Genomic DNA, 12,553 nt, shown 5'->3' with positions numbered 1-12,553 from the left:
AGTCCATAGGAGGACAGGCATGGTGGCCTGTCACCCCAGTGACGCAGGAGGCTCAGGCAGCCTCAGGTTCCAGGCCAGTCCCCGCAACTTGGCAAAATAAGGGCTGAGGATGTGACTTGGTGGGTCAAATTCCTAGGACCAAAAACAGAACAGGACCCTGGCACTTGGTCTGAGTCCAGCTTCGCCCAGGCTACCAGAGTCCAGGACCTGCCTGCCCTCCCTTAGTGAGGAGCAGTTACCTGGAATTTGGATCAGGGTGGGCTAGTGGCCCCCTCCCTGCGGAGTTCTGAGTGGCAGGACTCAGGGTTGCAGGAGACACAAGGTGACCCCTGGCTGAACTGGTTAAGGCCACCCCTCGCATCCTGTTCTCTAGAGTCCCTGGCAGAGTTCACCTGAAGCTGGCCTGATTCACGCGGTCAGGAGCTCCAGCAGAGCTGGGGAGAAGCCCGCACCTGGCCCGGGGAGCTTCGTGTGAAGGCCCCAGGACGGGCGCAGAGGGAGCTTGGCAAGTTTACGGAAGAGCCTGCCTGCGAGGCCTGTGTGAAAGGCCTCGGGAACCCTGGAGGGCGCTGAAGGTGGGGTGGCTTGCATCGTGAGCAACACGGAGCCCCGGGAGGGCCATAAGTGGGTTTCAATGCGCTTCTGACGGTTGAGACCTGGGCATGGCGCTTGGTCTCCACCCACGTTGGCTGCCACCTGGGCTCCCTCCCCGGCCTGTCTGCGAGGGTGGAGCCCGCCCTGGCACCAGCCTCACAGGGAACAAAGACGAGCAGCCGGCCCTGGTGGCCCCAGCCAGGGCCCGGACGGGCGTCCCGGGGCGCGCAAATCCACGGGCGTGCACCGCGGCTTCTCCTAAATCCACCGGGACGTTCCTGATTAGCGATTCCGGGGTCCGGCCGGCAGCCGGCCGGGGGGGCCTCCGTGGAAATCGGCAGCCGCCGCTAATCCCGGCTGGAATCCTCTGGCAGCGGGCCCGCAGGCAGCTGGGCCGCGGCCAGGCCCGCAACAGGGCAGCAGCGCCGGGGCAGGCGGGCTCCCGCGGGGCCCGGGCTTGACTCTGGGCGTTCCGCCGGGCGGGGGCCCGGGGGGCGGGACTCCACTCTGGCCGAGCGTGCGTCCGGGCCCGTCTCCCCAGCTGCAGCTGCCCACCCTGCTTCCAGGCCTCAGTTTCCCCACCCCTGCACTCGCGGTCGGACTTGGTTGCTTTGGGGCGAACTGAGGAGAGTCGGCGGTGACTCCAGGATCACGCCGCGCCCGCAGGTTCCAAGGTCCCCGCGCCAGTCCCCTAGCAAAGGTTCGGTATGAATCCGACGTTTTGGCTCTGTGCCCACAGGCAAGATGGAGCACTGCAGGTTTCCTGCCCGACTCCAAGATGGCGACACACCTCCCCTTGCCCTCACGCAGCGGGCGTACGGCCCCTGCCCGTTTGAAAGATGGCAGCAGCCGGAGGCAAGCACGCTTCTCGCCGCCTGACACGCCACGTACCCACTCTCAAGATGGCTTCTTCCGCAAAGCCACACGCCGGGTGGCAGGCCGCCCATTGGCTCAAAAGCCATCACGTGCTCCCACCCTTTCTCGCCCTATCCCTACTTCACAGGTCGTTTCCGCCTTCTTCCCTGAAGGACGGCCATTTCCTCCAATAGCCGCCTGCTACCTCTCTCAGCCCCACCCCCCTGAGCGGCTTCCTGGCCATTGAGAGGCACTAGCGGAGACCAGCGGGACTGTCCCCGCCCCTGGCCGCGGCGGGAGCCAATGGGCAGCGCGCGCGGGGGACGTGTGCGGGCGTCTCCGCCATCTTGTGAGTCTATAACTCGGAGCCGTTGGGTCGGTTCCTGCTATTCCGGCGCCTCCACTCCGTCCCCTGCGGGTCTGCTCTGTGTGCCATGGACGGGTAAGTCGCGCCGCGCCCGCGCCCGCCATTCTCTTCGCGCTCCGGCCCTTCCTTCGTCCCCACCCGGACTTTCTCCGCTGCCACCCGGGCTGGTGCGCGCGCGGGGTCTCTGGTCCGCGTGGCACGCGCGGGACCTGGTCTGCGGGGAAGGATGGGCCGCGCCCTGGCTCCGAGGCCTGTCTCCGGATCGCCTCTTGGTGGACTTCCGGCTTTTGCGCGCCGGGCTCTGAGCTCATGCTGCCCCGCGCCCTCTCCCCGCCCTTCCGCGCGCGCGGCCCCGGTGTGCCGTGTCCGATCCGCCACGACGTCGTGCGGCCCTACTCGCTTCCCGTCCCCCATGCGCGCATGCGCCGCCTCCGGGCGCGCGGAAGTTCCTTAGCACGCCCCGTCCGGCGCCGCGCGCGCGTGCGCCCGTGCACCCTGGGCTCCGGTGCGCGTGCGCGGCCCTCGGCGGGGGCGCGCGCCTTTCCCGCCGCGCGGGCTCTCTCCCGGGTCGGGCGGGGTCCCGGGGCCGGGGGCGCGCGTGGCCAGGGTCTCAACCTCGCGGGCCGGTTGCCGACGGGCCGCTGCACGGCGCTCCCGGCGCGTCTGGGAAGTGGTGCCTTGCTGCGTCGCGGGGAGCGTGTCGAAGCCGGCCTCGGTGCTCAGCCTGGTGGGGAGGCCGGGGTTCCCTCCCGGGGCGGACGGCGGGACTCGGCTCGCGGGGGCCCGGGCGGGCGGGCGCCGGCTCCGGGCCGTGGTGGAGGCGAGGGAGAAAGTCCGGTCACGCGGAGCAGGTTGATGAGTAACTCGGATTGTGTTGGGGCTCGCCTGCTAAGTTGGCTAACTGGAACCGGCCGCTCGGGCCGCCGCGGGGCCCCTGCCCCCGCCGGGGCGGAAGCCTGCGGCCTCTCCCAGCGCTTCCATTTTTACAGAAAGCAAACAGCAGCCCTGAACTTTAAAGGCCAGCCCCGGCTCTGGAGGGAGTGTCTTTTGTCTCTACCTCTGGGCACCGTCCAGAGGCGGGGCCTGGGGTCCTGCTGGGAGGGAGGGGCGCTGAAGGACAATGGTGGCCCCTTTCAAGTTGAGTAAGTGGACCGCTCACTTCCCAGCCCCTTCAAGCTTCCTGGCTGGCCCTGCTGGCCTCTGCCCCTGGCTGCACATCTTGCTGACATCTCTCCTTTTCTCTCCACAGCATCGTCCCAGACATAGCAGTTGGCACGAAGGTAGGCACAGCTCACTTTCTTCTTGGTTGCACTGTGCCGAGCTCTGGGCTTGCCCTGTCCCCTGCTGGCTTAGAGTGGAGGGCTGTGTTTCTAAAGCGACTCCTCCTGGTTCACAAGCTGGATCGGCTGGTAGGGTTTACCGGCAGGAGTTTTTGACCCCTGTCCACATCAGATTGTCAAGGTGTAGGCCATGGTGTGAGTTCTCAGCCAGCAGGTTTGATGGTTTGGCACTGTCTGGCTCCCAGCTCTGTGTGTTTCAGTGAAACACTCTGAGGACTCTGTACTTCTTTGTTGGGAATCAGTCTCCAAATTCAAAAAAGCCCCTGCGCTGTGGAGGGGAGCTGTCTGATGTGTCCAGAGCTCTGCAGTGGGAGTGAGTGAGGTCCAGTGCGCAGAGTTCTCCTAGTTGAGGCAGGATGTCTGGGTTGGTGTTGTGATCCAGGAGGGGCCTTGTTGTCAGTTATCAGGTGATTTTTGTCCTGAGACCATCTCAGTATGTCCTGACGCAGAAAGAAGTGGAGGAGCTGATGTTTCACACGCAGTAGTTTTGGGTGGTTGGTTGTGTTTGGTCTCATTTAGCTGCCCAGGCTGGCCTCAAACTCATGATCCTCTTGCCCCAGCCTCCAAATAGCCAGGATGGCAGGTGTGAGCCACCTGGCCCAGCTGGCAGACGGGTGTTTAGCGGTCAGGTGTTGCTCAGGACCAGAGCTGCAGGGCTCTGTGAGAAGGAAGCGGCCTGTCCTTGGTGTGGGAAGCAGAGCAGCTGTGTCACTTCTTGTTTGGTGTGACAGAAAGCTGGGAGTTGTCCTGTCCTTGGGGCTCATTCCTGGAGAGGCTACTGTGGCTGCAAAGCAATGATTGGTGTTCCTGGACTGGGCTTCAGTTTTCCCTAGGGGGCTGTTGTCTACATGTTGGATCTTTCTGCAGATAGAGCTGTGGGGCTTGGCATCTGAAGTGCTCACTTGGGCATGGTCTGGCTGGAAGTAACTCCTTCTGCCTGAGGCTCTCTGCTCGAGGTTTCCTGGGGGACCATCCACTCCTGCTCAAGAGCGTCTGGTTTCCCTGATGGCACCAAAGCCAACCTGGACAGGATAGAGGCAGGGCTCTGGGGTGTGAGGCCTCTGGCCAGTGGAAAGGCACGCCCCAGGAGGTGCTTGGTGAAGGCTGGGCCTGGTGTGCTGGTACAGGAGGTCTTGAGCCTCCTCAAGCGTGGGCTTTTCCCTTGGTGCGTGACTAAGGCACATTTGCTGGGAGAGGCCCTCCATGGAGACCCTGGGCTGCCTGGCCAAGCCTCTGTTGTGTGGAGTGCTGCTCAGACTGAGCCCGTGGCCCCAGTGGGCGTGGAATTGTCTGCCCCAGACAGTTGTGGGTGCGCCTGCCCTGCCTGTGGGAAGACCATTAGGGCTCAGCCAGGAGGCCACTACTAGGAAGTGCAGCTCTGCCCACTACTGCAGCTCAGGTGAAAGATGTCCCTTAAGCCCCCAGCATGGCCCTAGTCCTCCAGGAGGGTGTGCCGTGGGCAGGGAGTAACTTCCTGGGGGGTGTCTGGGGGGGGGATGGGTGGAGCTTTACATTTTAGGAGTGCCTGCCCGTAGCAGGTACTCCATTGTTTTCTGACTCTGTTTCCTTCCCTGTAGCCACTGATACTCAGCAGGCACAACCCAGTCCTCCTGAGCCTTCTTGTGACTCCACTTTTGCTTACTGGACTGGTTAGGCTGAAGCCCCAGGTGGGCCTGGGTTTGCCTGATCTGCACTTAATTCGCACAAACCTGGGCCTTAGCTCTGCTTGGTTCTGCATTGTTCTTTGGCCCTGACGCTGCCTTGGGGACCAGTAGGCCTTCTTGGTGGACACAGGGCCCGAAGGTCTGAGTGGTGGCCCCTGGTGGCTGCCTCTGTATGATGCTTGGTGCTGGCGGGGTTGGCAGTAGCTGTGCCTTGGCCTCTTCTCCCGGCTGTAGTTTCTTCCTGGTCTCCATATTTGCTTACTCAGTGGACCTGGTGAGGAGGCATGAGTGTCTGAAGGGTGATCACTTCCAGAACAGCTCCTGGGGGCACTGGGCAGGGGCCAGGACCTGGTGCTTGTCTGGCGTCGGTGCTGGTCCCCTTCAGAGCAGTGGCTCTGGAGGCAGAGAGATGAGTCCTGTGTGGCGCAGGAGGAGCAATCCGCTTCTCCAGCCCAAAGTGCCCCCAGATCGCCACAGGCTGGCCAGAGTGTGCTGGGCCAGCTTCAGAGACAGAGGGCCAGGGCCAGGGTGTGCTGGTAGTGCTGTCTTCGGGGTCCTCGGGCCTGATTTCGTTTCCTGGGTAACCAACCTAAGGACTGTCTCCAGGTCATCTCCAGTTTCACGTTTTGAATCTGAGCCCCGCATCAGGTAGACAACTGCTTTTCTAACCCAAGAGCGGTCTCCTAGTGATTCCTGAGGCTTGGTCAGTCACCCCGCTGCCCGCCACTGAGTAGCACTGCCTGCCTGACGCATAAAGGGGCAGTGTCTCTACTGCTGCAAAAGTGTGCTGAGGCCGAGGGTCGGATTTCCTCAGGCAGCTGGAAAATAGGACAGGCTTGGGGGCTGGAGCACAGTGGGCAGCTCAGCTTTGTCTCCCCGGAAGCTGCCAGCAGCTCAGCTGGGAGCGAGACGCCCGCCAGTCTTTGGCTGCAGGGCTGCAGCTGTGTGCTCGTGGGCAGACGCGTGGGGGGCTGTGCAGTCTGTCCCCTCCCTGTGGCTGCTGGCATGTGCCCCAGGCCCATGGTGAGGGTGCCAGTGGGGTTGCCCCAGCCTGCAGCCCACATACCTGCCCACTGGGAGCCCTGGGCATCCTGGTGCAGGGGGAGTTGCAGACAGGCTCCGGGCAGCTGCCTTCTTGGGTGGGGCTGGGGTGGTGTGAGGCGGGGTCTCTGAGGGAGTGCAGCTCGGGTGTTGTTCTTGTTTTCCAGCGGGGATCTGACGAGCTTTTCTCTGCGTGTGTCACTAACGGACCCTTTATCATGAGCAGCAACTCCGCCTCCGCAGGTAACCCCCATTCAGAGTGCCCTCCGCAGCCTGCTGGCTGGGGGTGGCTCTGGTTAAGGTCGTGCTGTGCCTGTCCTAGCCGGACTGGAGCTTGCTCCTTCCAAGTTCATTCCCTGTGGCCTGGTGTCCACACTGCAGATCTAAGGCCAGATGTGGCACAGAATTCCTAGGCCATGCTTGACTGCCAGCTCCTCTTGGAGGTAGACAGGCAGATGTGTGTATGAAACTGGGTCCTGGCAGTCCTGACCTCGAGCTTCCAGTTCATCCAGCTTCCCTGGGAGCAGGAGGGGGACCCTCCAGGATAGGGCCTGGGAGTTCTGCCTTGGCCAGAGAGGGAGGAGGCTTCAGGGGAGGACAGACTCCTGCTGCAACCCCAAGCCCCCCCCACCCCCCGCCCCTTTCAGCAAATGGAAATGACAGTAAGAAGTTCAAAGGTGACAGCAGGAGTGCGGGCGTCCCCTCCCGAGTGATCCATATCCGCAAGCTGCCCAGCGATGTCACAGAGGGCGAGGTCATCTCCTTGGGGTTGCCCTTTGGGAAAGTCACCAACCTCCTGATGCTGAAGGGCAAAAACCAGGCCTTCATTGAGATGAACACAGAGGAGGCGGCCAACACCATGGTCAACTACTACACCTCGGTGACACCCGTGCTGCGTGGCCAGCCCATCTACATCCAGTTCTCCAACCACAAGGAGCTCAAGACTGACAGCTCCCCCAACCAAGCGGTATGCGGTCTGTGGAGGGTGGGGCGGGGTGGGGCCAGCGATCCTGGGGGCCCGACCCCAGGGGGCTCACAGTGCTGCCTCCACAGCGGGCCCAGGCAGCCCTGCAGGCCGTGAACTCAGTCCAGTCGGGGAATCTGGCCTTGGCCGCCTCGGCCGCTGCTGTGGATGCTGGGATGGCCATGGCTGGGCAGAGCCCCGTGCTCAGGATCATCGTGGAGAACCTCTTCTACCCTGTGACCCTGGACGTGCTGCACCAGGTGAGGCTGCAGGAGCCCGGGGCCGGGGGCCACCTCCCTGGGGTGCAGAGGCTCATGCTGCCCTGCCTCGCAGATCTTCTCCAAGTTTGGCACAGTCCTGAAGATCATCACATTCACCAAGAACAACCAGTTCCAGGCATTGCTGCAGTACGCGGACCCTGTGAGCGCCCAGCACGCCAAGCTGGTGAGTGGCCTCCTGGGGAGGCTCGCCCTGGGGCCCGGCCATGGCTGACCCGCCTCTCCCTGCAGTCACTGGACGGGCAGAACATCTACAACGCCTGCTGCACGCTGCGCATCGACTTCTCCAAGCTCACCAGCCTCAACGTCAAATACAACAACGACAAGAGCCGCGACTACACGCGCCCAGACCTGCCCTCTGGGGATAGCCAGCCCTCGCTGGACCAGACCATGGCTGCGGCCTTCGGTGAGACGCCGTCCTGACCCTGCACAACGCGCGCAGGCCACAGGCTGGGTGGGATGTGTAGCTCAGTCAGCGCCCTCAGGCCCCCGGGAGCAGCTCCCGCTGGCACGCCAGCCCTGCAGAGCAGCGGACCTGCCCGCGAGGCTCTTGCCCCTCTCGGGTGCAGGTTGTGGGTGCAGTGATTAGTGTCTCTTTGTTTCTAGGTGCACCTGGTATAATCTCAGCCTCTCCGTATGCAGGAGCTGGGTTCCCTCCCACCTTTGCAATTCCTCCAGCCACAGGTACTCAACTCGGCCGCCCCAGCGACTGCATGCCTCACCCTTTCCACGCAGCTCTGCTTCCACGGCAGCCAGCGTGGCCGGCTGGTCCCTGGCGAGTGCCGGGGAGAGGGGAAGGGAGCCGCAGGGGCAGTCGCGTCCGCAGAGGCGGCTCGACAGGGCAGCGGAGAGGCAGGGCAGGGCAGGGCGGCAGCCCGTGAGTCGGGCCTTGGAGTTGGCGAAAGCCTCTAACCGGTCAGTCTTGTGGTCTGGTTCCCTTCAAGCACTCGGGCGAGGACGAGGACGAACTGGAGGGATGTGTCCCTAGTAGTTGTTGAGTGGCCTGGTAAGCGATGGCCTCCGCTGAGGAGCATGAGCCGGCGGCCGGCACACGTGTGCGTCGTTCCGGCCATCGTGGCCGCGTGCGAGCAGTGCGTGCTGCGTCTGCATGGAGGACGGCGTGGCTTGCACGCACGCCGTGTCCTGTCGGGCCTGCCTGCGAGGCCCATGTCTGCATTTTCGGACCCAGGCTTCCGTGCTGTGGCGCATGCAGAGGGCCCAGGGCCTGGGGCCCTGGGGCTGCACCTGGCGCCCGGAGGAGCCCACGGGCACCCCTCACAGGGCTCGAGCCTGGCGCCTCCTCCCGTGGCTCCTTGTGCATGAGGAGGGGGCCTCTGTGCCCCATTGGTGGCCGGTGGAGGGCCTGTGCTCACTTCCTGACTGCCTCTTCCCTTCCAGGTCTGTCTGTCCCTAACGTGCACGGAGCCCTGGCCCCATTGGCCATTCCATCAGCAGCAGCTGCCGCGGCTGCTGCAGGCCGCATCGCCATCCCAGGCCTTGCCGGGGCTGGGAACTCCGTCCTGCTGGTCAGCAACCTCAACCCCGAGGTACGTGGGTCCCTCCCAGGCCACTTCTCCCAGAGCGTGAGCAGGGTATGCTGGGCCCTAGGGTCAGTGGCCATGCTGCATGCGGGCGGGGCCTGAGTCTCCAACTCAGAGCCCCTAGCAGCGGCCTCCTCAGGCTCTGCGTGGCCGCCTCGCTCTGCTGGAGTCTGCTGTGTGTCGCGACATCACTCCTGCTTACCGCCTTTCCCAGGGTCCTCTGAGTTTCCTGTCTTCCCTGCCGTCTCCATTTGCATTTTCAATTTGATGACGCTCTGAGTTGAAATATCTCCTGTCACTTATCGAGGAGGGCTAGGCTAGGTGTGCGCCCAGCAGGTGCAGCAGGGGACCCTGGGCCTGCCGGCGGTCGGGGTGCTTGGCCACGTACGCCTTGCACACAGACCTCAGCTGCCAGTGTGAACGTGTCCACACAGCTGGGGCTGGACCAAGATGCCCGGGGCTCAGGGTGTGAGTCTGGTGGACAGGACCTAGTCGGCATCTCAGAGCACTCCTCGTCTGTGGTGCTTCTGTTGGCGTCCTGGGCTCCAGGCAGGCAGGGCTGGCGTCCCCACAGTCCCTGCTCGTGCGCTCCACGTCCCTGCAGCTGTCCGGAGCCAGGGCACGTGGGGGTGGACCAGCAGCCGCTGCTGCCTGTCCCAGCACAGCCTGTGCCTGGCCTCTCCCTGCCGTCTCCCCAGGTGGAGCGTTGCGTGTGCGCGAGTGACTGGGACACTGCCTGGTTTCCTTACGTATTTACTGACCTGTGTTTTTTGCTACTTTTTTCTTTTCTCCCCTTTCCCTATTTTTTTTCTTGCCCTGATCCGGAATTTCTTTGCCAACTGACTGCACGGTTCTTCTGCTTCCTGTTGTTGCTTGAAACAAACAAAACATAAATAAATAAAAACAAACTCCCCTCTCAAACCCTGCTCTCCGGAAACAACCTGCCCTTGAATATTAACATCCTGGCAACTCATCACCATCAACCTGCACGCCTGCGGGGACTGTCTTCCTCGTGGTGGACGATGGCAACTCGCCCCTTTGACCTCTCCCTTCCCCCTGTCCCTTCGCTGCCTTGCTCTGCTGTCCTCTAAAGAGAGTCACACCCCAAAGCCTCTTTATTCTTTTCGGTATGTTATTCCCACTTTTATTACCTTGTTTTCATTTAATTGATGGTTTTACGCCCTGAGATGTGCCCTGAGTTTGCGTTTGGCCTTCTGCCTCCTTACGTGGTTTGCTTCCGGTTGCAACCGTCTCACCCGTAGTCGCGCATGGTTACCGCCCTGCATGCTTCTCCAAGAGTTAAGCGTGTCAGTAGCATGCGAACGTGGTCCTTCTTGACAGCTGGCCTGTCCCGGACATTAGGACCTGGCTGGACGTGGGCGCTCCTGTTAGCGGGCCCTGGGCTGCTAGGCGCAGGCTCCCCAGCAGGCTGAGCAAGCCTTAAGGGGTGCACAGGGGCTGGAGGGCGGGCGGGGCCCGGCGCTCACGGCCTTGTCCCTGGGTCCCGAAGGCGTCTATGGGGACGTGCAGCGGGTGAAGATCTTGTTCAACAAGAAGGAGAATGCGCTGGTGCAGATGGCAGATGGCAGCCAGGCCCAGCTGGGTAAGAGGCCCAGGCCCCAGGGCAGGCACAGGGTGGGGGATGGGGGTGCCTGCTGGGGCCCCTGGTCACGTGCCCCTGTGTTCCCAGCCATGAGCCACCTGAACGGGCACAAGCTGCACGGGAAGCCCATCCGCATCACGCTGTCCAAGCACCAGAACGTGCAGCTGCCGCGGGAGGGCCAGGAGGACCAGGGCCTCACCAAGGACTACGGCAACTCCCCCCTGCACCGCTTCAAGAAGCCCGGCTCCAAGAACTTCCAGAACATCTTCCCGCCCTCCGCCACCCTGCACCTCTCCAACATCCCGTGAGTCCAGGCACCCCGCAGGGAGGCGCCCCCATCCTGCCTCAGCAGCCCCTCCAAGTGCAGGCGTGGGACGCAGAGCCTCTTGGTCTTCTCAAGGCCATTTCCGGCCCCGTGGTCAACACTTCTCCCCTTGATCTCTGAGGGGTCCCATGTGCCCTGGCCTCTGATGCAGGAGGTCCCTGCAGGTGCCTGCTCACACCCCTCCTCCCCACAGGCCTTCCATCACGGAGGAAGACCTCAAGGTCCTGTTCTCCAGCAACGGGGGCGTGGTCAAGGGGTTCAAATTCTTCCAGTGAGTAGGGGCTTCCCCACCCTGCCTCCCCTCCCCACCATACCCACCTGCCTCGTGCCCACCAGCTGGCCTGCTGTGCTGTAGGAAGGACCGCAAGATGGCGCTGATCCAGATGGGCTCCGTGGAGGAGGCGGTGCAGGCGCTCATTGACCTGCACAACCATGACCTGGGCGAGAACCACCACCTGCGAGTCTCCTTCTCCAAGTCCACCATCTAGGGCCCAGCCCCTGGCCGGGCTCCGGAGCCGCTTCCGTCATTCCAGAGAAAAGCCACTTTAAGAAGCAGCTGAAGTGACCTTAACAGACCAGAGATTTTATTTTTTTAAAGAGAAATCAGTTTACCTGTTTTTAAAAAAATTAAATCTAGCTCACCTTGCTGACCTTGCGGTGACTGACGGCTCGGGCGCTCGGGGACTGCGGCAGGGGTCCCCCACCCGCCCGGGGCCAGGCCAGGCCAGGCCAGACCCTGCGCCCTGCCTTGCAGGGCGTGCTGGGCGTGCGGCCCACGGGGGGCGCCCCCACCACGACGTGGCTTCCTCGTGCCTTAAACCTGCCTGCCTTGCAGCCGCACGCCCACCCAAGGGGACCCAGGGACCCGGGGCGGGGATCTGCTCCAGGCAAACGCAAAGCGGCCTCCTGCTCCCACGGATCATGTGCCCAGTGCTGGGAGGGAGTGGAGACCCAAGGTGCCAGCAGGGCTGGCTGGCACCCCCCCCCCCCATGTAATCAAGTGACATGATTCTCCCCATGTCCTCCAGCCACCCAGGTCCCCCTCGCCCGGCCAGGCCCAGAGGGCACCAACCCAGCCTCCTTGAGCTTTTAGCCTTTTGTTATAATCTTTGTATCATATTCTGATGTGGTTGCAGACATCTGTGCCTAGCAATATTTCCAGTTGACCAAATATCCTAATCTTTTTTCATTTATATGCAAAAGAAATAGTTTTAAGTACCTTTTTATAGCAAGAGGATCCAGTGGTATGAGTGTGAGCTTTCTCTTTGGTATTACTTTGTATGCTGTACTTTCTATTTTATTCTTTGTAATCAATTCAGTCACAGGCAGGACCCAGCCTCCGGCAGGGCCCGGCCGTGCACCGCCCGCCTCAGTGGCCTTACTCAGCCCCCAGATCTGCCTAGGAAGACCAGCTCTAGAACTTTCAGGGTTTGTTATTTTTCCCCTTTTCCTTCAAATTCTGGACCAAAGTCGTGTTTTTGTTCCTGTCTGCTCTGACGCTGGGACTCCAGGCGGTGGACCTCCAGGTCCTGACCACCCCCACCCTACCCTGGGGGACGCCTTGGTCCCACTGCGCCAGCAGCAGGGCCGGTCTCCTCGGACCCCCAGTTTCATAGTGTGACAAGGGTGTAAATATTTATGGTTTTTTATACCTGTAGAGACATGGAGGGCGCGTCGGGTTTTTACGGTGATGTGTATTTTGATAACAGCGACCGCAGGCTCAGTATTGTACGTGGAGCGCAGTGGCCACGAGCACATTCCATTGCCCGTCCCGGGCTTGTCATGAGAGAACTCGATTAAAGCCGTTTTATAACACCTGCCTTCCTGTAGGCCTCTTCTTTGCTGTCAGGCTGTGGAAGGCAGCTGGCGGGTCTGTACTGGACGTGAATAAATCTCTTCTCTACCCTGCGCTTCTGATCTCCCTCTTTTTTGGGGCATGTTTTGTCTTTTGCTGCTGTCTCCTCTCTGAATCCAGCCACCT

The 12,553-nt window shown here is 62.1% G+C and overlaps 1 protein-coding gene across 3 annotated transcripts; it reads left to right on the top strand.

Moving 5' to 3' along the window:
• Window positions 1-1,762: 1,762 nt before the first annotated feature.
• Window positions 1,763-12,480, top strand: Ptbp1 (polypyrimidine tract binding protein 1). 3 transcript variants are annotated; one of them, XM_046444397.2, is made up of 14 exons: window positions 1,763-1,891; window positions 3,066-3,096; window positions 6,029-6,104; window positions 6,509-6,828; window positions 6,915-7,085; window positions 7,159-7,269; window positions 7,335-7,509; window positions 7,710-7,787; window positions 8,502-8,650; window positions 9,738-9,771; window positions 10,155-10,247; window positions 10,335-10,551; window positions 10,766-10,843; window positions 10,928-12,480. In XM_046444397.2, exons 1-14 carry the CDS (start codon window positions 1,884-1,886, stop codon window positions 11,058-11,060), a joined length of 1,674 nt encoding a protein of 557 aa, XP_046300353.1. In that variant the 5' UTR covers window positions 1,763-1,883; the 3' UTR covers window positions 11,061-12,480. The 3 variants fall into 3 exon arrangements, with proteins under 3 accessions (XP_046300353.1, XP_046300354.1, XP_058435247.1); XM_058579264.1 differs by lacking the exon at window positions 1,763-1,891 and adding an exon at window positions 2,510-2,531; XM_046444398.2 differs by lacking the exon at window positions 7,710-7,787.
• The last annotated feature ends 73 nt before the right edge of the window (window positions 12,481-12,553 follow it).

The sequence above is a fragment of the Marmota monax genome, unplaced genomic scaffold (genome assembly GCF_021218885.2).
Source record: "Marmota monax isolate L192 unplaced genomic scaffold, Marmota_monax_Labrador192_F-V1.1 WCK01_AAM20220418_F8-fsc00102, whole genome shotgun sequence".
Classification (NCBI taxonomy): domain Eukaryota; kingdom Metazoa; phylum Chordata; class Mammalia; order Rodentia; family Sciuridae; genus Marmota; species Marmota monax.
This window is presented reverse-complemented; position numbering and strand designations above follow the sequence as displayed.